Source organism: Stegastes partitus, unplaced genomic scaffold (genome assembly GCF_000690725.1).
Source record: "Stegastes partitus isolate 25-593 unplaced genomic scaffold, Stegastes_partitus-1.0.2 Scaffold708, whole genome shotgun sequence".
Classification (NCBI taxonomy): Eukaryota; Metazoa; Chordata; class Actinopteri; family Pomacentridae; genus Stegastes; species Stegastes partitus.
In genome coordinates this window covers 169002-192221 of record NW_007578439.1, presented here as the reverse complement: position 1 = coordinate 192221, position 23220 = coordinate 169002, and the positions used below count along the sequence as shown (strand labels likewise).

Below are 23220 nucleotides of genomic sequence, written 5' to 3'. Positions count from 1 at the left end.
TCATGGGGTTTTTTAATTATTTGACACCAATCAAAAGTTTCACAGGCAGCCATCTGTTCTCCATCCGAACCACACACTCACACAAACTTTTCTCCAGTTATTGTATCTTCTGATCATTAAGCAGATGGTTGGAAATGACTGGCTCCGAAGACTGAAGCCACATACATCATCCTCTCATTAACTGTCAACGGCGGATCTCTCACAGCAGCTGGCACCGTTAAAAATCACCAAAACATTACCATATCCGCACTACGCCCGGTGAAAGCGGCCGGACAAGATGTCATCAAGTGCCGTGGAGTGTTCTTTAAAAAAGCACTCGTGATATCCGTGGCGAGCATTTGCATGTAAATAGATTCACTCATTATTCACATGCAAATAAAAGCCTTGTGGTTACACCTTAACGTGTCTGCTGTCTTGTCTTGAATTTTGATTAGGAATTTAAAAAAATAAAAAAAATATGGAAGATCTTTTACCCTGTGATCTATTTTTAAGCACGACGTGTAGAAGAATTCCCTTCTCTGGAGTTTTTTTTTGTTGTTTGATTCAGGGCAGTATTACTCAGCTGTGGGTGTGACTCAGTCCTGAAGAAGCAGCAGGAGAAGAGAGTCTGCATTTGTGGATTTATTATCAGCAAAGTGTCTGTCTAAAGCTCCATTATTTCTTCACCATGCATCCTTTGTTCCTCTCTTTCCCTTTTCGTTTCTCTTTCGGTTTTGAAGATGACATATATCTCTCGTATATGTCACGGTTCTGGATTTCTGTCAGTCACTCACAATAGAGGGATCCGTGATCATCCCACTAAGTTTTCCTTTTTCCCTTTCTTTGCTTTCCCGCTGCTTTTGTGCAACTGATCATCAATCAGTGTAAAACTGCTGTTCCTCATTCTGATGCCAGATTATCTTTGGGCAAATCCAAATCTCCATACTCACAGACTCACCAACTTCGAGACATGTTTCTTGCTAAGTACACTATCAAGTGCATAAGGCTTCTGATGAGATTTAGATGTTGTTATGCACACTTTCTGTGAGTCCTCATATGTGCAGACTTTCCCGAAGGACGCTCCCATAGTTTGTTATGAAGTTGGTGACATATATACGTGGTTGTCCTGAGGGGTGTACTATGCAGCGGGATTAATGGGTTAGCGAGTTATGTTGAGCCAAATCTGACTCACCGGATGTAGGCTGCAGGTATAAGCCTGCCATTGTCCTTCATCTCAGGCTACTTTGTCCTTCCCTTCTGCTATCTGCGTGTAACCGTTTTCAAAATCCCCTTCACTGTGGGAAACAACAAGCTCTGGGCAGCAGCCTACCACACTGACAAGTTTGAGTTTAGCAGAGGATTCGGATGGTGCAGTAAGGAAGCCTTGCTGGTTTTTTTGGGGTCAAGTGGCCACTTTGAAGACAGTGCTCGTCTCCTGCATCCAAATGTTCCATCTAAACTAAACAGTTTGTTATCTTGGGGGAATACCAAAGTGGAATCCTTCACTTTGCTCCTCCTAAGTTGAGCGTGATTGGTTTAGAGAATTATAAACAAATCAAAACTTTTTTTTTTTTTTTTAACCAATAGCAGAATAATGGAGAGGTGCAGCAAAATGGGTTTTCTAAGTGAGACTATGTTGAGCCTAAGAGTTTTCATTGTCATAAAATGGGTTCTCTTTTAAGCTGGCAAGCCAGAGGAGGATATGTTCAAAGTTTGGGGTTTAAATCTGCTGTACGAAGCACCACCCTTTCACCAATTCTTTTTTGGATGATATTCAAACAAAAGATATGAATGGTCTGCACTTATATATCCGAAGCACATTACAATGTGTTTCTCATTCACCCATTCATACACCAGTGGTGACAGAGCTGCCACGCAAGGTGCTGCCTGCCACTGGGAACAACTTCAGGTTCAGTGTCTTGCCCAAGGACACTTCAACTGTGGAGGGGATTGAACCGTTAACCTTGCGATTGGAGGACAACCTGCTCTACCACCTGAGCCACAGCCGCCCAAAATATCGAATATAGATTCACAGCTTGTATCTGCAAACCTGTTGAGGCGTAACATGTCGTGTAGTTATAACAGGCAAACTCTAAGCGTCACATTGCCACACAAACCTGCATGCATTCAGTTGATGATGTAGAAAATGCACAAGTACGTTTGATCCTGGTTTGCTGCCAAGGCCTTTTGACACTGCTGGTACTGCAGCTAATAGAACACAGATTAGAGAATTGATTGGTCTACCCTTTAACACAAAGAACATTCACTCAATAACGTTTCATTTTGGTTCGACGAAAACCTGAAGCGATTTCCACTTATCCTTCCTTATCCTTCATCACGGGCCATTGTCAGTCCTGAATGCACTTGCTGTGTGTCGTGTTTAAATGTATGACGTTTGAAGTTTAAGCGGCTGTAATGTGCGGCTGTCACATCGGAAATAAGAGGCTGCATGAAAATGTGAAGCGGACAAATGAATATGAACTTAAATGATTAACACTTTTCTACTGGCATTCCTTTATTTTTTTTTTTTGGCATCATTTGCAGTGACAACGCTTTTGACTAAAACTATTTTGTATATGTTTCACAGCTCTCCACTACAACAACCTGTTCTTTGTGACTGAAGTAGGCAGCATGTGATTGGCCCATTTTAGGCAGAATAAAAGACACATAAAAAACATTAAATACCCCGTTCGTAGAGCCTGATGAATAAAACCTAGTCACCAAATAAAGATGATAACTTGAAATCTTTGATCTGGGTTTTAAATCTGTTGAGCCGGCTAACACAAAGAAAGCCTGGTTATGTCAAACCAGCTCACTCATGTAAAATGCAAACAAACCAAACATGGATGATGGCCGCTTGCTGTAGTGGTTATTCAGTCCACATTTGTAGAGTTGTTTGTGCTTTCACTTAAACATCAGCATAGGATTACGATGTTCACTGCATTTCCTGCCTTTTGGTAGTTGGCTAAAATGTATAGACACTGCAATGTCAAAAACTGGGAGTGATTAACTGATCAAAGCATGAATGAAATATGAGTTCAGCGTCTGTGAGGGTTCAGTGCTAAGGCCATGGAGTGACCCTATGTTGCTTCATGTCTTGACTTTCCAGCATTCTTTGTGTGTTTCTCGCTTCCTGTTTATTTCTTTGTGTTTGACTATTTGCCTCTTTATAAATTCTTCTGCTCCTTCTTTTTTTTTTTAGAATTGTTTGCTATGCTAACAGATTCCTGTGTCCTGAATTTGGGTCCTATTCCTCTAAACTTTTACAGTGAACATACTGGTGGTGTCATTAGAACAGAACGGACTCATCTAATACACGTATCGGTGTTGCTTATCCTAAATCAGTTGTTCATCAGTTGTGCCATAGCTGCACAAAGGTCCAACTGTGTTCAATCTGCTATCAGTGCTGTGGATCTAGAACAATGTGGTTTGTAGGTTCTGCAGGTTGCTGCCAAGAGAAACTCAGCACATCTTGATGAGTGTGGAACATCAGATCATCAATTGACAAAAAGTCCAAAGTAATGTACAGTACAACTGGTATAATGCAATGGCAAAAGTGACATCTGGTTTAATTACCCCCAATAAGCAAAACTCCTTTAGTGGTTTAGTTTTTTTTTTGGCCTTTGTGCCTTTATTGGATAGTGTTAGTGAGAGAGAGACAGGAAAGTAGGGGAGAAGAATGGGGGGAGGACATGTGGGAAAGGGTCATGAGCGGGATTCGAACTCATGACCTCCACATTGGGATTGTAGCCCTACACATAGGACGCCAGCTCAACCAGGTGAGCTATAGCGGCACCCCGAGTGGTTTAGTTTTCTGGCCTCGCTTGCAGCACTGTAGCTCAAACAGTTCTCCACTTTGTTCCAGACATAAACATTTCAACTCTTGACCTAATTGCTGTAGAACACTTTACAAACGCTGCTCCTCAGCAGATGAAACCTGGTGGCTTTGATGATTGATGACAGCCATTGAATGGATTGCCAATAAATTTGGTTCAGACATCTGTGCTCTCCACATTGTGACCCTCCGACTTTCCATATAGCTCCATCACCAGTTCAAGGCTGACGTCTGTGCTTCAGAATAAAACGTCTCAACAACTCCTGGATGGATTACGGTGCAGTTTGAGGCCGACAATTATCGTCTTTGTGAACCTTGGTGAACCCTTGTTTATTTATCGTGGATCATTCCTTGCTCTGTAAATTTTGTCTCATTTTGGGCAAAGCAGAGAAGTGTCAACACACAGTAGTTGCTCAAACGCACACAAACACACATCGTCATGTTCACGAGCAGGGTAAATGTTTACTAGCTGCACAGATGGCTACAACATAACACACTTGCGATGGTATTAGGATAATATTCGCTTGACGGTTTTTTTTGCTGCAGACATGGACATGTGGCAGGGACCTTGTCCGTCTGATGGATGGCGGATGATATCAAAACAACTTTTGCTGCTCATTAATGTTGTGAAAACGTCCAATATCGTGTTTCATTGACCTTCTTGACCGAGGTTGGATTGAGTCATCGCCTCTTTGAATCTGCACAAAAATGCTTATTAAGATTTTTCCGAATGTTGCAAATAGATCAAATCAAGCAGTTTGTCTGAGGACACTGAAAACTGAATATATATGAGGTTTTCACTTGTAGGCAGTGATACTCTTTAAACATTGCTGCAAATGCCTGTGAGACAGAAAGACATATTACCGCCCGCAGCAACAACAAATACGGCATTCCTGGACAGAAATAGCTGATATTTTTTATTAGTTCTATGAGCAGTGCAGGCTGTTGACTTGAGGGCGTGGGGAATACTATGACATTTGAGTACAACATTCCCATGATTCGGATAATATGTCAGTAATCGGTCCACTTGAGAAATTCTAAAGAAGCTGCTATTTAGGGAAAGCTCAGAGATTGAGGGCAAAGCAAACTAGAAACTGAGAGTAAGTGATACAATTAGACATAATGGAAAAGCACATCTACAGTATTCATTATCACTGACGTTTTGTTTGCTGTGATCAAGTGATTTGTGATGTTTAAACACCTACTGATGTGTAACATCTGCTATGGATTTCTATAATTAATGAGGAAAACCAGTGGAGCGTACAGTGAAACATATTGTTTGCCCTTAATAAAGAAATTAGAAAGATCAGTCAGTTAAGTTTGCTCAGCGTGTGGCGGCTGATTCATTACTTCTTCAGCTCAGTGTCGCTGCCACTGATGAAAGGGAGTCGCTGTACTCGGGTGACTCTGGAGGTTTTGCACAATCAGACAGCCAATTTATTCCACTACAGTTATTAACAGCACACATATCAATTCTATCAGCTCGTTGCTTCCTTACATTTTCCTGTATTAAATGTTAACTGACATAATTCAATGTATTTACTGGGATTTTATGGTCCAGGCAGGAGGTATTTCTAAGATTTTATTTCCTGAATCTCTTCCTGCTGTGTTTTTATGCCACATTTAGCTAAACCGTATGGATCTGTCTACTTGTTTTTGACATGATGGATTCTAATAGCTTGTCCAGAAACACTGTAGAGACAGTTGGTGCACTATAAATGTTTGGTATGTAATTTAAAAGCCCTGCCTGAATCCCTGACGTAAATGGCAAATTACCCAAGATGCACTTCCGCATTTAAAAGTCATAAAACTTACCGAGTCCTCATACATTTTCCATGAACAACTTTTACTGCATGAGCCTGGGAGACCCTCTTGCGCCCTGACACTGGTGTGGCACGAAGTCAGCCAGCGCACTCATCTTCATTTTGCTTCCTCCTCGGCTCTCTTGTGCTTCCTACGCACGGTGGCTTAATCACAAGGTCTGTGCACAGTGTTTCGTATATGGCAGGTTTGTGTCTGCCTCACCCACTCGCTGAGTCTCCCAGGGAGATGTACTATACACACACCTCCAGACTGGGGATCCTTCCAAACTTTCTGAATACTTTGCGCTAATTGCCTTTGGTTACTGTGCTCTACAGTGACATGGTAAATACAGCTTTTGCCCTCCCTTGGTGAACAATAATAAACCCTCAAGGCAGCTTTGACTGATGAAAAGTCAGAAATGTTGCAAATTTTTTGATTTGATTTGATTTAATTTGAAGCTGAGGACGGTGAATGACACAGACGGACAGAATGTTTCAGTGTTGCCGCAGCTGTCTGAACTCGATGAGGTAATGCCTACCTTCGTCTCTTTTTCTTGGCTCCTTTTATTCTTTTCCCACTCCTTCCAGCAGCTCTGCAATTAAGAAAGCCTTTAACTTTCAATCCTGATGCTTTTGTAAAACGTCTTTGTTCTGCTGCCACATCGTCAGATGCGGTGGTGGGAGGGACACATAATAAATGATTTTTCAAATTAATTATTCTCTCTCCTTGACTTAATCGGCGTGGGAGCATAAAGATGTTGGCATTGTTCACGTCAAGATTTCCTGAACTCTGTGTGCGTCATTTCATGTCATATAGCGCTAAATACAGTTATTAATAATGTGCAAGCAGAAACTCGGTGAGGTTTTAAAATTTCAAAATGCACAGCATTTATTGCATTAAAATCACAAACGTATTTAGCTAAAAATCAGACAGTTTTGACAAAAAATAAATAGATTTTTTTTTTGTTGCCTCATTAAGGCTTCATAGAGTCACAGTAAAGTAAAAACACAACATCCTGATTGGCCAGTGTTGTCAAAATGAATTGTTTTTACAACTCAGATGTCACACAGCCACTCGCATGACATGAGCTGGAATGTTAATTACAAATCACTGAATAGTTGCTACCACATTCAAAGAACATTTCACCCGATTTTGCCTGATGCAACGAAACGATGAGGCGGAATTACAAAACGAATGCTACTTACAAAGAAAAACCCAACAAACTGCTCAACAGACGTCATCATCACACTGAACCATAGCACAAAATACCGGAAATATGCAAAATAATTAAATCAGAGAATTCATCGTCTACAAGGCACTTTAGAACTCGGGCCTCACAGTTACAACATACAGTAATTCCACCATCGGTGTGGTGCCACGATTGTGCTGTCAGAATGATCATCTGTTGTAAATCCCTCCATGATCACAGACAGCACTTTGTCCAGCTTGATAGTCGTCACTGAGGTCAGAGGTTATGCTTGAATGTTCATCAAGACGTGCAGCAGTTCAGTTCAGGTGGGATGTAATGCTTTATATTGAATTTTGTTATATTTAAAAGTCCAATCAGCGTCTTTTGAAACACGAATTTGAGGTAATGGAAATTCTTTTGGAGATGTAGCAACACGTGTATTTTTAGTCAACAAATTAGTCACAATAATGTTGTTTTTCATTTAACACAGGCTATTTGACACAAATTATGCTACAGCACTATCTCAGAAACTGTCACTCTTTGCAGAAAAAAAACACTTGTATTAAATACTTACTGTCATTATGCCCTACACACACACACACACACACACACACACATACACACACACACACACACACAACCTTCAAGAGTGGCTGGCCTATTCATTTTCCAAGGATAAGGCTGATGATATTTTATATTCTTGTTGTTAACAGTATCCAGCTGTTCTAAAAATTATTTGTCCTTCCTCTTTTTTTTTTTCTTTTTTAAATTGAAGTACTTATTTGTGACCTAGATTTAAAAAATTATGTCCTCAGCAGGGATAAATGAGCATTCAGCCGAGTGCGTCAGAAAGTCTGGAATCAGAAAAGTATTGACGAATGGATTAATACATTGTTGGTTTTGGTCTTTTCACAGAATTTGTTGCTGATGACAAAAATAAAAAATACAGAATACTGCCAGCCTTGTCCTTCCTCAAGTAATTAGGTGACAAACTTGTTCAGTCTGAGGTCGGTCACAGAGAGTTCAATCTACTGTCACTTCTCATGAGTGTTAACCTCAAGGTAAGATGTCGAATCCGAGACATCCAAAGTGCCCTTACTGTGTCTGTAAGTGGTGACCTTCACTGGCCGAGTGGCTTGTTGGCGGGTGGGTGGACGCTGTTGGTTGCGTTGGAGTTGCCGTCGCTCCTCCCTGCGTTGTTCTCAGTCCTGAGGGAGGAGGAAGAGTTGAGCGGACTCCTCTTGAGGACTTTGTTAGCCAGGAGGCTGCAGGTCTTCCTGTACTGGTGACGCAGCAGTGAGTAGACGAACGGGTCGCTCGCCGCCTTGCTGTAGGCCAAGCATTTGGACAGCACGCCCCAGTGAGGGCTTATGGGCCCCGCAGAGAAGAGCTCTACAATTCTACCTCAAATAGAGCACAAACGGAGAAGAAAAGTCACACACAGTCCTCGGGCAAAGTGCAGCAGCTACTTCTTAGATCACTGTAACTGGAGTGGAAGACATGTAAAGCACGTCCTGAACCACCGTCTGTGCTGTAATATCGTGAAAATGTCATCACGCGAATGTCATCGCTGGGAACGTGAACTGATGGGTGTTATTTTCTGGAATTCTCGCCGATTGAAATTATTTTACGCTAAATCCAGCTTTCTGTCCAACTAAATAAAAATAAAGGCAAGACAAAGTAGGAAACAACACCGCCGCTGTTTTGCAGCTGAAGACTGTGACAAGAATTAGAAATACGAGTAGAGAGCATTTCCAATCTATCACAAGCTCTGACATTATGAAAAAGGAAGCAGTTAAAGTGTTTGAAATGTTACCAGATGATAAGACAGAAAATAATTATCAGCATTTACATTCAGGCGAAGTTCAACCACATTAGCAGCCATAACAGGGAAAGTTAAAGTCCAGAATAACTCTTTTGCATTGATTAATTTGAACTAGAAAGATAATTTCAAACATATCTGACGAAATGTGTAGAGTTGTTAAATGAGTCTGTGTTCTTATCTCCTAATTCAAAAGACAAGAAAAAGCCAGGAAACCCTCACACACATGCATTCCAACGCACATAAACCCCAGACACAATGACATCTCTGCTCACCTTGTAATGACATAAGGCGTGAAGCACACCACAAATGTGCCGATGAATGTACTGATCTTCTTGGTGGCCCTCTGCCTCCTCCGCTTCTGCTCATCCAAGCATTTCTGGCGCACGCTGCCGAAGCACACAGGTACTATTATCAACCCAGGAGGCATGATCACAGACATAATGAAGCGGTCCAAAGAGAAAACATGTGGGATGGGATCTGAAGAAAAGCAGTCAACTGTGCGCTGTTACCTCTGATAATTGGACTGGACTATTTTCACACTTCACAGATATCAATTATGTAAATGGAGAGCAATTCAGATTTTAATTGTTTGACTCCAAGTGCTTGTTTTGTCCAACAGACTATGCCAAATCTGGAGGCAACACATTGAATTTGAAGGTTTAAAAAAACAAAAAACAAAACAGATACAAGCAGTAAATCATCTTATGGTGCAGCTTCCAGACCTTCAACACCAGGTGCAGGTTTTATGGTACATTCTGTATGAGTGTCCTTAACACACAGAATGTTTTAACCTTCACTGGCTCATGCTCTGACTTTGACACAGGACTGAAATGGTCCTTTTGAAACCTTCACATAGGCTACTGGACAAAATAGAAGGGAACAGATACACACATTTCAAGACACATTAATAAAAACACATACACACACATATGGATTACAGTGAGTGTGTCTCTGGTGTTTGTTTACCTGGGGTGAATATCCACCAGCAGCACCAACGTCTGCATGGTGATGACGTCGATGCGTTTACAGTGAAATCTTGCAACTTTGAGCACTTTCAGATACGTTACACACAGCACGATCAGCGTGAGGAGGTACGTGAGAGAGTGCAAAGCCACGGTGAAAACCATGAACTGCGTCCCGGCTCCCTTCGCCCTGACATTGCAGAGAGTGCACGATGCGTAAAGGTGGTGGTAGCCGACCCAGGAGCGGCAGGTGGCCACCGTGGAGAAGCAAAGAGAGTGTATCCACGTGTATCCCAGCGCTATCACTGCGTCTCGGTGCCGTATTCTCGAGTGATAGCTCAGCGGGAACACCACCGCCACCCATCTGTCGATGCTGAGAGCTGCCATGCTGAGCATGGAGTTTGTGGTGAGAAAAGTGTCGAGGAAACCCACAATCTGACAGAAGCCGCTGCCTCCGGGGTGGCCCGTGGTGATGAGCCCGACCAGAGTTAGTGGCATGTTGGACACGCTCAGCAACAAGTTGCAAAACGTCAAGTTGAGAATAAAAAGACCGGGTACCTGTTTGCGGATCTCCGGGTTGTACAGAAAGCAGATCAGCACCACAACGTTGGACAGCAGCGACACGACAATAATCCCTAAAACCAACACAGAGGCAGCTATGTCCGCTGCGTCCATGGCGCTTCCTCTCAAATATCACTACTTTTGGAAAGTGCATCCACCGTCCTGTTGCAAACTGTCATCGTGAGTTGCAGTCACAGCGTGTTTGAGTCCAGCACATCATGATGCTCACACTCTCCAGGATCCAAATATCTTCAATAAACGAAGCGATCTGTCCAGCAGCGTCGACGATTAGGTCGCAGGAAATTCATGTAGAAAATAATCACCTTGTTATTCTGAGAGAAACTACAAGTCTTTTTCATGGGAACGGGGTCACAGCAGGAGGTTTGTGATCTGGAGGCGCTGCGGTAGTTTTTTCCTGGTCATGCCACCGGTCTCACAGCTCAGGGGCTCCTTGCTGCGCAATTGCGCACTGACATGATGGGCAGCTTTTAAAAAAGGACATAAAAGTACTTAAAGCTTTCGGTGCGTCACGCTACTTTTACTATTAGTCTGCTGTGCCAGAGTCTAAAGCACGTTGGTGCACCCCTGTTCAAAAATAGCTTTTTAGTGTAAAAATAGAAGCACGACGCAAGATTACGTAGCTGCTGGTAAGGCTGATGTCATGAGCGTCACGTTGAACTTGGCAGTTTGGTACATACGTAGATGAAGTCCTTGAATATTAGCAGGGCAATTCGTTAAACATTTTGCACGTCGGGGTGACTGGATTCAATCTCGTTTCCACCGTCACGTTCATTTAATGACATTTCTCAGCACTACACACTCACGTTTTCATCAGACATCACTGCAGAACAGGGAGACCAGAGAATCAACAGAGCAGCGTTCAGAGGCTGCAGTGGAGCAGGTCCAGTACATCCAGGGTGTTAGTCCACAATGCAGCTGTACCAGCTCCTCTGACATCCAACAGAGCTGTGTGTGCAGCCTCCAGCCCTGCAAAGGAAATCACACTGTTTAACTGTGTTTTCAGTCATTTAAGACCTAAAACATTCTGATCTTAATGCATCTTGTGCATCTATCACTAAAGACCAAACTGAGTTTAAGGTTTTGTGTTTGAGGACGTTTGTGGAAACATTTTAGTTGATCCTAACTCTGTGATAAACCTTCAAATGGGTGCTTGAGGGTTAAAACTTGATGTTAGGTTTAGGTTTAAAGTTGGGACGATGCATTTAGTTGTGATTTTGAGGTTAGGATAAGAAGCAAGGGAATGCAAAAAGTACCCTCACAAAGATAAAAATCAAACATTTGTGTTTTGAAGTTTGGAATGAGCCATTATGACCCCAATTTTCCTGTCATTTCACACAAGAGCAAAGGCCAGTGAAAGGCTATAAGGTCACAAATAACAAAGTGGTGGAATTAATATTCGGTTAAAGTCCTCCTGCTGCAGTAAGAGTTCACAAGTATCAACATGTGAAAGGTGAAAGTATTAATTATACATAAAAATGTTCCTGTAAGTGTTTTCCCTGTTGTTTAATGTTGTAGCTGATGGAGGTAGAACGAACCAAAACTGATTTCTTGGTTGTATCGATCATATATCAATATTCTATTGCATGCTTTAGGTTGTTAAAATCATGTGCAACTAAAGCTGTCAATTGAATTAAATGTATATCCTAAAAAATGTTTTGCAGGAGTAGCAACATATTTTATTATTATAAAATTTTTTTTAATACAAACTCAAACTTGTAATCAAGTACGGTGCCTGCATAAATGTACTTGGTTACATTCCATCACTGATAAGCTTTTAGATTTCAGATGTAGACTATTGTTTTGAACTGTAACATGAAACTGACATCAGCTTGTGGACGTGCAGGAGTTTTGCTGGGCCATAATAAAGAGTCATATCTCTCTGTGGCTGTGTCTATATGTCACTACTCCCCTTATTCCTCTCACAGTAACTACACATCTTGAACAGTTTCAAATGTCTGATGTTTCAAGCATTCTTCATATAGCACTGCTTTATAAACCCCACTCTTGAATTGCATGCATTGCATGCAGCTGGTGGAGCTTCAGAAATGCAAACAAGAATTAAATATTTAAAGTGTGTCCTCCTTTCAGTTCAGTTAACAACCATCTAAAAACAAGAACAACCCAACATTTCAGTGGAAGTACAGTTCAGGCTACAGTCGTGCACCACAAAGTTACTGTCCTCTAAAGATATTGCCACATAATTTGAAATGTTCACATCTTGTTTTAGGGTTTTGATGACTGTATGTAGGTGTGAATACCATGAAAAGTGAAAGCACTGTGAGAGTTACAATCTCTATTAAGTTCAGGCACTGACAAGAAAGCAGTGGATAGTATAACAAGTAGTGATGCATGATGATGTCAGCATCATCATCAGTATTGGCCGATAATTGCTTTAACATCAAAAATCAGAATCAGCGCCAACTGGACACTGACAGTGAGATAACGGCTATCCGCTAAAAGTTTACAACTATGTTTGAAACTGTTACATCAACATAAATATGGCATCTTTGACAGGCATGCTGAACTAGTTATTATGCCCAATGAATTTGTATATTTGAAAAGCATTATATTTTGTGTCTGCACCTGCCAGTGGGTCATCATGACAAGAGTATAATAATACATTAACTCAGGAGAGACAAAATGTGGGCATGTCAGCCAAAATGTGTTGGAAAATATCTGCATATCGGATAGCAGCAAAATATCGTGTATCCTTGACAATAAGAATGTTTTTGTGATTTGCAGCGAATTAAATTTTTTCTATAATATAGTGAGCAATAGCGCTTCAGTTGATTAGAACAATCTGATACAGGCCTGGTGTCATGTGTGAAGCAAGACAACATGTCTGCTGGTGGAGGATGGTCCTCTGTCATCCTCTAGTTCAGGGGTCTCGAACTCCGGTCCTCGAGGGCCGCAATCCTGCAAATTTTAGATGTTTCCTTCTTCCAACACACCTGATTCAAATGATCAGCTCATCATCAAGCTCTGCAGAAACCGGATAACGATCCTGATCATTTGAATCAGGTGTGTTGGAAGAGGGAAACATTTAAAACTTGCAGGATTGCAGCCCTCGAGGACCGGAGTTCGAGACCCCTGCTCTAGTTGTTGTATTGTGTTGTGGTCGTGTGCGGACAGATCTACAGCGCCAACAAAACAAAACTCACACAAAGAGCTTCCACAATGGACCTGAAGAATGTGATTTCTGACCATCACATTAATATTAGTCATATAGCAGTTTCTATTTTCAAATCTTCTTTGAATATAGAATGGACTCATTTACCATTGTCACAGACCCACCATACATGCGAGCACTTTAAAAAATTTCAATTAACATGTTCATTGGGACTCCAAGAGTAAGGATGAAAGTTAAAATTACTAATTTGCAAAAAAATCATTTAACTCAGATTAGTTCCTGGACCAAAATTAAAAAGCATGGATGTGATCTATGGTGTTTAATTGAAAGAGATTTCTCCACTGTCCGGCTACAAGATACGAGAAACCAGTCTATTTGTCATAACAGCGGTCACATGTGCGGCTGTCTGGACATCCTATAAATTATAAGTAATGACAAATTGCCAATAGTGGCTGCGCTGATTTTTCAATTAATTCCAGACTGAGAGAGAAGTTTTTCACTGGTGCCCTTTTCAACACAGTGTGGGAGCAGATGGTGAAACTCCATAAATACATTCCTTTTTTTTTTTTTTTTCAAACACTGCACCAGCTCTCTGCAGGTCTCCCAAGTTGAACTGCATTTGCTTGCAACTACACATGATCATACATATCATACCCCCCTAACAAAAACCTCTAAGATGCCAGAAGTAACTCCTAAAACAGTTCCTTTCACCTTGCAGTGGTAAAACGTTTATTATTATTAGTCTACATGCCAGAATTAAAATGTAACCACAGCAAATGTAGCTCTACAGCAAGAGAAAGGTGAATTAAATATTGGTATTTTACTTTGTTTATGCCTAGTTATTTTTTTCTGGCGCCATCCAGCGGTTGGATCATTTAAAAAGGACAACATTAACGTCAACTCAATACGCTCCAAGCAACAGGTGGGCCACATTGGCGAGATATGCCACCATTACGCACGCGAAGGAACTTAAACGCAGCATCATTGACGCACAGCGCGTTAAAAGCAGATCACGGAAGTAGCACTTCTATTGGCTAATATCGATTGGCTGTTTGCAACATGCTTCACGCTAATTGGCTTTTACGCAGCAGTACGGCAGGTAATGTCCAATCACATTCCCGCAAGGTGTTTAGCGCGAATGTTAAAAGTGTTTGCTGATTGCGCAATGGCGCATCTGCGCCGAAACAGTCCGGTTTTTTGGATGACTTGATTAATCGGTGAATAATCTGCTGCTCTCTCCGTGATGGACAGCTGTTTGTCAAACGCTCATCAGTTCAGGACAGTAGTGTTTGGATTATGACCATCTGCCAGAGGCCTGTTCATTGGATGTCAACTGTCCACTACAACAAGATAAGTAACTGCTTGTATTTCTTTTGCAATGTGACCAAACTCTGGCTGCTTGAAGGTTTTGTTTTGCTGCTGTGCTGCTGCTGTTTACATTCAGTTTGTGAGTGGAATTAATGCTGCCCAGTGCTTGCAGTGGATGTGCTGCCTGTTGAGTTTGCTATGCTGCAAAATCTGTGTGTGTCCAACTTGCAAACTGTGTATTAATCAATCAGACTGCTCATGTCCAAAGTGATGCAAATTGCTGAGCTGATTATATTTCGGCACATTTTCACTCTCGTGGTTTGAAGTTATTTTGGTGTTTTTTCTGTTTGCTCGTGGATGATTGTTTATCACTAGAGATTCATGTGTAGAATTTTAGGCTATTCATTTGAAAAAAATTCTTTTCAGTAAGAGAGTTTTCTGTAGGTAGATTTCAGTTGTGGAATATTTCCAGACATATTAGTATTTTGCTCATGTGTTCATCCACATCCAATACTCTGGAGTTACGTCTTTAATACCAAGAGCCTTGTTAACATTCAGGGAAAGTCAAACCATTCTGTTGGTCTACAAATGTTGTAGTTTAGATGTTTGTTTTGAATCTGCATATATATAAGCTGCATACCGCGAGATAAAGCCCAGTGATTTGAGCCTGTTGTCATGCTCAACTTCTACTCAGCTGCATGATTTGCAAAGCAGTATTATCAGCCAGCGTCATGTGTGTGTGCTTTTTTTTTTTTTTTTTTGTAGTTGCATGATTCATTTAATTAAAACTGACTGTGCCGATCGATTCGGCTGCTTAGCTGGAAATCTCCCGTGTCCATTTGCGCATTTCATCGACCTGAACGTGTCACAGGAAAAAAAACTTGATGACACTGCGTATTTGAGAAAATTTCCCATCTCTGTATAATTTTTGGCCTTGCTGTTCAGTCATCAGTGTGAAATCCACATGGAGCTTTTTGATTAAGTAAAAAGCCCTCACAGCTGATTATCTCTGTGTAAGCTTTTTTTTTTTTTCCTCCCCTTCCTCTGATAGTGTCACTACTGTACACCTGTAAAACACAGCTGACTGGATCTCTGCGTGCTCCCTTCTTCAGATGTCGAGTTGCTTTTCATCTTGAGTTTACTGTTGATTCAAAGCTCTGGTTCTTCTATTGGCTGAACCTCAAATGGCTGGTTGTATCTTGGCTGTACATAAATTGTTGCAGCCATTCCAGGCTCTGTTAATCATGCTCGCCCATCTGCTTTGATGTCCTTTCTCTGGTAATGAGTGTAACATCGCTGTACACAACCGTGACAGTAAGCAGCTCCCAGTAGCTTTTTTTTTTCCTTCTCTCTCTCCTTTTAAACGGCGCTCTGAGTATAAGTCTTAATGAGAGATCACGATGGTACATGTCAAGACGTTTATAGTCTGGGTGTATGTGGTTTGGCTTTTTTTTCATCATCTGGCCTCTGCTGGTGGCTGCAAATGTGTGTGTGTGTCCCTAACCTTCAATTCTTGTGGGGATTATTAGTTTATTAAGCAGAAAATCCTCTATTTAAACAACAAAAGGAAAAGGTTAGACATGGAAGCATCCGTGAGAATAGTAAAGCAAATACTGTACAGAATGCACAGAATGGGAAAACAAAGCCAGCAATGGATGTCTTGCGCCTGTGGCTGAATGAACACATGCCTGGCTGCAGCCCCAACTGGCTCATGCACAATTTCAGAGGCTGTCTTCTCGTATTATTCTTCGTTTGTTTGTGCTCGGACAGCCGTCTCACTCCTGCAGACCCAGCGTCACATCCACATGCATGGCCTGTCTGCTTGTCCATGTCATGATTCATGTTTTCACATATGGGTTGGATGACTCAGAGGAGCAACAGCCAAGTCACAAGCATGCACGCATGTTTCTGCATTTTAATGTCTTGAGGGACTGTTTTTAGTTGCAAGTGTGTTTGTACATGAAGGTCAAACAGTGTAGCAGCAGCTTCTCTCTCTCACTCCGTTTGCAGCACGAAAAAATTCTTTCGCTCTTGCTCTGAGGAAACTTTTCTGCAAATTTGCATTTTATTCTAATGTATAATTACATCTTTTTATCCTTTTTTTTAATGCTCTTTTACTTGATAATTTCAGATAACATTGTTCATTTCACACCTGTTACATAAAATAAAACATCTCCAAATTGCAGGATTTGACAGACTTCAGTTGCAGAAAAAAAAAAAAAAAAAGAGAAAACCTTTCCTTCCCAGCTTGAACCAACTGCCCTCCTCACAGTAGGTGAGAGCTCTGATTACAAGGTGTCGCGGCTGATATGATCCGCTCGCTTCAAGCTTTCAGAAAAACCACTGGGCTATGAAGCAAAGTCTTGACTTGTAGCAATTATCTGTCAACACATTCTCCTTCTATTTCTCCCTCATCTCGACTAAAGAGCCTCTGCGAGAAAATATTCTCTGCCATAGCTCTGTTTTGGCTTGGTTGTACAATTTTAGAAGAAAAAAAAAAAGAAGCGTTGTTCGCACCCTCCACACAGGATGTGGGATGATGGTTGTAAGTGTTCACAGCATCTGAAGTAATGGGTCTAAGTGGGAGAGAGGAGTTCTTTTTTTTCTCTTTCCAGAAAGCTAATGCAACTTGTCCATTCTGAGAGCTGCTACTTTGACAGGAAGCATGCACAAGTTAACCCTGATGATGTTACAGCCCATACAAAGTGTTCTAACTCAGCGTCTCCCACACCTCTGACTGTAAAAGCTTTATCAAAAAGAAGTGAGGGGAAAAGTGGGATGGATGTTTGCTCGTTCACCCTGTCAGTTTAGCGAGAAGGCTTCGGCGTGGCGTGTTGGTGCGCCCCTTCGTGGGGAACGAGGACAGTGGGATTGGTCTCTTTTCTCGTTGTGATAAGAAGCTGCTGTTGTCATGCAGCAGTGGCACTGCATCATCACACCTCCCCCCCCCTTCTTTCCTGTCTGTCTGTGGGCGTGGGTGGATGGATGTGCTGATCTGTCAGTCCCCCTGCTCCTCCCCGACAGTCAAGATCGCTGCTGCTGCTACGATTCACAACACTCACATACAGCTGTTTAAGCGCACACTGCTGGTAGGGGGGAGAAAGAGCTTTAAATATTTTTGACATCTGTCCAGAACTTCTCGAAGCAGTGACTCACACTGACTAAATTACAGACAACTCTAGCATTAGTCATTTATTCTAAGAATATTTGACAGATATGTACTGTAACTAATGCACATGTTTTTTTTTTTAATGGAGTATTATATGGCTTCTATTTGAGCACTTGTGATACAGTGGTTCCCTCTAGTGGATAGGAAATTATAGGTAAGGAAAGCAATAAATAATGTAATAAATACAATAATAATCAACATCTGGTAATATATGGAAAGTGCAAAGTGGATCAGTTGTTAGCACTGTTGCCTCGCAGCTAGAAGGTCGCTGGTTCGCATTCTGGTGAGGACACCTTGGATCTTTCTGCGTGGAGTTTGCATGTTCTCCTCGTGCAGCGTGGGTTCTCTTGGGGTTCTCCGGCTTCCTCCCACACAGTCCAAAAACATGTTGAGGTTAATTGGTGATTCTAAATTGTCTGTAGGTGTGAATGTGAGTGTGCTTGGTTGTCTGTCTCTAAGTGTAGCCCTGTGATAGACTGGTGACCTGTCCAGGTGTTCCCTGCCTTCACCCTGAGTCAGCTGGGATAGACTCCAGCCCCCCACGACCCTAATGAGGATTAAGTGGTGTATACATAATGGATGGATGGATTTATGTGGTGATATCATGTGGATTTATAACAAATAAAATCAATGCATTTTCAGTTCCACATTATCAACGTTCTACTACATTCTTCTTCTGGGAGTTTTCTCATTTTCACTTTGATGATGTTATTGTGATAAAATGTTTTGGTTTTCATGTGTGATTATTCACATACATTACTATAATACTTTCAGATGAACAGGAGGTAGAGACAGGAAAGGACAGGGGGAATCTATTTACAGGGGCACCTCTTGGCTCTTGTGGTCGTTTCGTGTTTTGGCCAGAGGAGGGCACTCTCTGCTCTCTGTACACTCTGTACTCTCTGCAACCTGGTGGAGGTGAGCTGATGTGGTGGTGTGCCGTCTGAGCTGTCAGCACTCATTAGTGCTGTCTCATTAAAGCGATGTCAGTGGCACTCCATTAGCAGTAAAATGAACAGCTGCCCTGCCTCGAGGCCAAGTCAACAAGTGAACTTTGTTGGTCAGTGCAGCCTGCAGGTTAACCTCCTCTAAGTAGGAGCAGAAACATGTAACATGCAGGCACATATAAGCCAAGATTTAAGTCTTTGTGTCGTGAAATTAAACTGAAATTGGGCTTGCATGTTCTCTAAGTGCTTGTTTAACTCAAGAAAATTGTAACAGCTGCCTGTTTTCCCCCCGCTATTCCATCTAAGCTGAGAAAAAACGTTTATTTAAAAGATGACGCAGAGGATGCAACATTTAAGGCTCCATGCATGATAAATGCATAATTACCCTTCATATAAATGCATATTATGAGACTAAATTGCAGTGTGTTGTAACAAAAGGTCACTCTATCCTCCTAATTATGATGTTGCAGGTTCAGTATGTGCCAAAGCTTTAACAAGTGTGTGTGTAAATTAAAAATACGATATACGGTGTGGTTATTTTATGAGAAAGCGAGGCTAAAATACAAACCTCCTTTTTAACATTCAGTCAAGAGAGAACTGGTATCATGAATATTTTTACCTCTTTTGTCCCTTTTTAGTATTATCAAATCTCAGAAGAGCCATGACTAGATAGAGCTCAATCACATTTGTTTATTATCTTGCAGATATTGATGGTCTTCAACAGTTACCGCGGTCTACCATGTGGGGGCACCAGAGCGTGAAGTTGCCCCATGTGGCTCTCATGTCAAGGATTTTATTAAAAAAAGAAAAAAAAAATCAAACCTAAAATTGCTGTAAAAAGAATCTGATACCAGTTCCTAATTTCCCAACTTTGCATAATCCGTGCTTTTAACGAACTCCTCGCAAATCACAAGGAAAACATCTGATCTTCTGAAACACGTCAGCAAAGCCAAGCCACACTTTTAGCTCTTTTACCGCAACCCCCTTCCTCTCCCTCAGCTCCTTGTGACCCAACACATGCTACACCTCAGACAGCCACTCAGATAGACCAAGATCTGAATGGTATTTGGGGTCAAAACCACGATATCCCCCATTTGCCTTCCTCCATTAATGGCCTATTTAGCGTACCGCCGATGGCAGTAAAGAGATAGCTGGGCTTTTATACCTTCTGACTGGATATATTAGCAGGTAATGTCCTTAAAGAGGATTAGCGGATGGAAAGGGAGGAAAAGAGAAAGGGAGGGAGAGTGGCTGAAAGCGCCGTGGGGATGGCATGGCAGTAAATAGGCAGGTGATAGCAGGGAGGATAGGAGAGCTTATGCTGCCTTGTGCTGCCTCTGGCTATGGACGGGGGATTAGCAGCCATCCTGGATTCTCTGGTATCCTGAAGCACGTTGACTCATAGTTGTTTTAATTGTTTGCGTTTCAAAATACGCGGAGGAAAATATAGCTGCTTTTTGCATATGAACAAAGAAGTTGTTGTTCGGCATATTGAATTTCAGTTTATAGTTTTGAAGGAAAATGCAAAGTACCAAGGTCAGGAGGTGTTTTTTTTTTTTTTTTTTTTGGCAACGCTGCCGGTTACCTTTTCCTTCTGATCCCGTGTAGTCGAACAGTCAGGCAAGAATGTGCCATGGGTCGAGGTCAAGAGTCCCGACTGAGCAAATAAATAATCCTGTTTACCATGTTCAGCGGTTGACCTCCTTTATGCTCAGAAACATTCTTAAACAGGCATAGCAGCATTTAACTATGACCTCAAGGAAGTGAATGCATGCGTGTGCAAATGGAAATAATGTCGTTAACAAAACAGTTAGTGAGCAAGAATAACAGTCAAACAGTCCCTCAGGTGTAGTCAGACATGTTCTCTCATACAGTGTCATGGAGGTATTAAAGTAATGGAGTAGTTTATATAATTAGTCTTATTGTTATCTTGTGTTATGTGCAAAATGGTGAGAGCTTCCTGATCCTAAATTTTAATAAATTACATTTGGTGATGTTTTCCAGCCAAGTATTATTAAGACAACTGATGAGATCAGACGATTTTTCATCCGACAAAGGTAACGTGTTCTTGATGTTGCATGGTGCAGAGTGGGGGTGTGGAGTTTGGAGTCAAGAATGAGAGTCTGGTATGTCGGATTTTCACACAAAATTTTTCCTGCCCTTTTTTATAACGTTTTCAGTAATTGTTACCATGATGTGCTCCTGAACTTACCCAAAAATCTAACTTTAACTTAATCATATTCTGTTTGTTCTAACTGCAGTCTAAGATTGACACTGACTAAACTATAGTGTCCATGTGCAGATATTGTACAGAGAGATGTTTTCTTTTTTTTTTTTTTAGAAATAAAACCGGACATGCATTGGAACTTACTGTCAGAGAATCATTAAGTTCTGACATTCTTGTGTGGCATTTAATGATTTTTTTCCCCAGATTATAAATCATAAACTCTATTAGCATAATATCATGAATCTTAGCTGACTTTTTATCAAGCAAAATGTTATATGTCAATAAAATGAGTTTTAGCAACCATTTCTGGCTCCTCCTCTGAACATTACCAATGAAAAACAGTCCTCAATGAGCTTTTCAGTCTAATCTGGTCCTCCCCTCCTCCAGCGTTCTGACTGCTATATGACTAATGCCCCAGACCTGGGGCCTTGGCTTGGCCCGGCTAAGCTGTTTTGGGAGTATTTGATCATGCATAGATGACATTGAGTTGGAATGGGTCACTGCAGAATCAGCTTTAGCCACAGTCTGTTGGAAAGGAGTCAAGTGGAGGGCAAGCACCTGGGCTAGCTGACCTTTACCTGGAGAGAGGATATAGAGAGGGATCAGAAGGGGAGCCTGCACCGGTCTGGTTTGTCAAGAGTGTGTTTCAAAATTTCAGGGATGAGTAAGTGAAGCATTTAGCTTGGCATGAAATCCTGTCATCAAAACTGGAATAGTATCATCCTTAATCACTTACCGTCCATTTCCTGCCCTACTTTACTTACATTATTACTTACATTTCTGTGTGTGTGTGTGCGTCACACATCAATACTTCCTCGTGCTCACTCAAGTTTCCAAATCTTCAATAAGTGTGAGATTGCACTCTCTCCAGGGGAGGTATGCACAAAATCTTTTCCGTGCCAAGACATCCCTGTGACCATCTCTGCTCTCAGCAGCACCGGGATATGAAAGGAGCATTGTGTGCTGCTTCACGCTCCATGGCCAATTGACTTCTTTTCCCATTAATCAAATGCACTGTTTACCTAATCTTTCATAGCATTTCAAAACCATTAAAACCAAGAGGATTATCCTAGTGTTTCTGACGGTGTACCTTTACCTCAGGTACCGGTGCCCTGATAACACTACCTCTTTTCCCTTCCCTCTCCTCCTTCTCTCCTTCCTCTCTTCAGTTTTCTCTCTTTATCTCTTTCTTTGTCATATGCTCACTCTCTCAACTTACCGTTCTCTCCAAGGTTTACTTTCTGCACCACGTTCTTAAAGTGCAGCTTCTCCAACCCGCCAATGGACACGTCTATCCCCTCTCCGAATAAATAAAGTATTATAGTCCGATTAAAGCAGATTAAGCAGATGGAAAGGGAGTCAATCTGAAATTGGGTTTAATGCTGCACTTAACTGTATTCCTGACTGCTTTCTTAGTGCACACTTTTGTGTCTTTGAGCAGGAAGTTGGTGTGGGTTAGAGGGGCTACATTTCGGAGAGTGTATCTTACTTTAGAGAGGAAATTGTGAATTGAATTGCACTTAAAACCCCTCTTTGTAAAACTAGACGAAGCGCGCAGCAAACTCACATGCCAGAACAGTTGGCCAGGAACTACAGATAGGTTTAAAGGTTGTAGCCAAGCTGCATTGCAGCCTGTTATGCCCTCAAGCTGTGAGACGTGCTTTCACTCGCTTCATTCAGACGACCAACTGGGTTCCAGTCTTTTGAGGTCAAAAACGAGAAATTAAGCTTTTGAGATTTTAATTAAAATAACTCGTGGAATTCCAAATCTTCTTGCTCTTACTACATATAAAGCTGAAATTTGCATGTATAGTTGCTTCATTGCAGTTCAGGAGTATTTTATATGTCAAATCAGGTTTATTGTCTTGTTGCTGTACATACACAGTCGTACAGGCAAGATGAGAGAGTGTTTCTTCAGGATCCAATAACTTAAAGCAATTTAAATAAAGAAGTGTTTGCATATCTGGATCAGCAGTTCAGCATTCTGACAGCTTGTGGAATGAAGCTGTTGATCATTCTGGAGGTTCTTCTTTTAATGCTCCGGAAACGTTTGCCTGATGGTAGCAGTTCAAACAGTTTATGGAGAGGGTGTGAGGAGTCCCTGACAATGTTCAGTGCTCCTGCAGTGGCTCTGGAAAAGTTCTTCGACAGAGGTGAGGGAAACTCTGATGACCCTCTCAGCTTCTCTAACTATCCTCTGCAGGGCTTTTCTGTCTGACGTACTGCAGCTGGAGCACCATGCTGAGATGCAGTGTGTATATTTG

The 23220-nt window shown here is 41.6% G+C and overlaps 1 protein-coding gene across 1 annotated transcript; it reads right to left on the bottom strand.

Moving 5' to 3' along the window:
• Nucleotides 1-7926: 7926 nt before the first annotated feature.
• LOC103364007 (G-protein coupled receptor 26-like) lies at nt 7927-10268 on the bottom strand. The gene is made up of 3 exons (XM_008291000.1): nt 9598-10268; nt 8904-9017; nt 7927-8206 (listed from the first exon to the last, which is right to left on the bottom strand). Exons 1-3 carry the CDS (start codon nt 10266-10268, stop codon nt 7927-7929), a joined length of 1065 nt encoding a protein of 354 aa, XP_008289222.1.
• Nucleotides 10269-23220: the final 12952 nt, after the last annotated feature.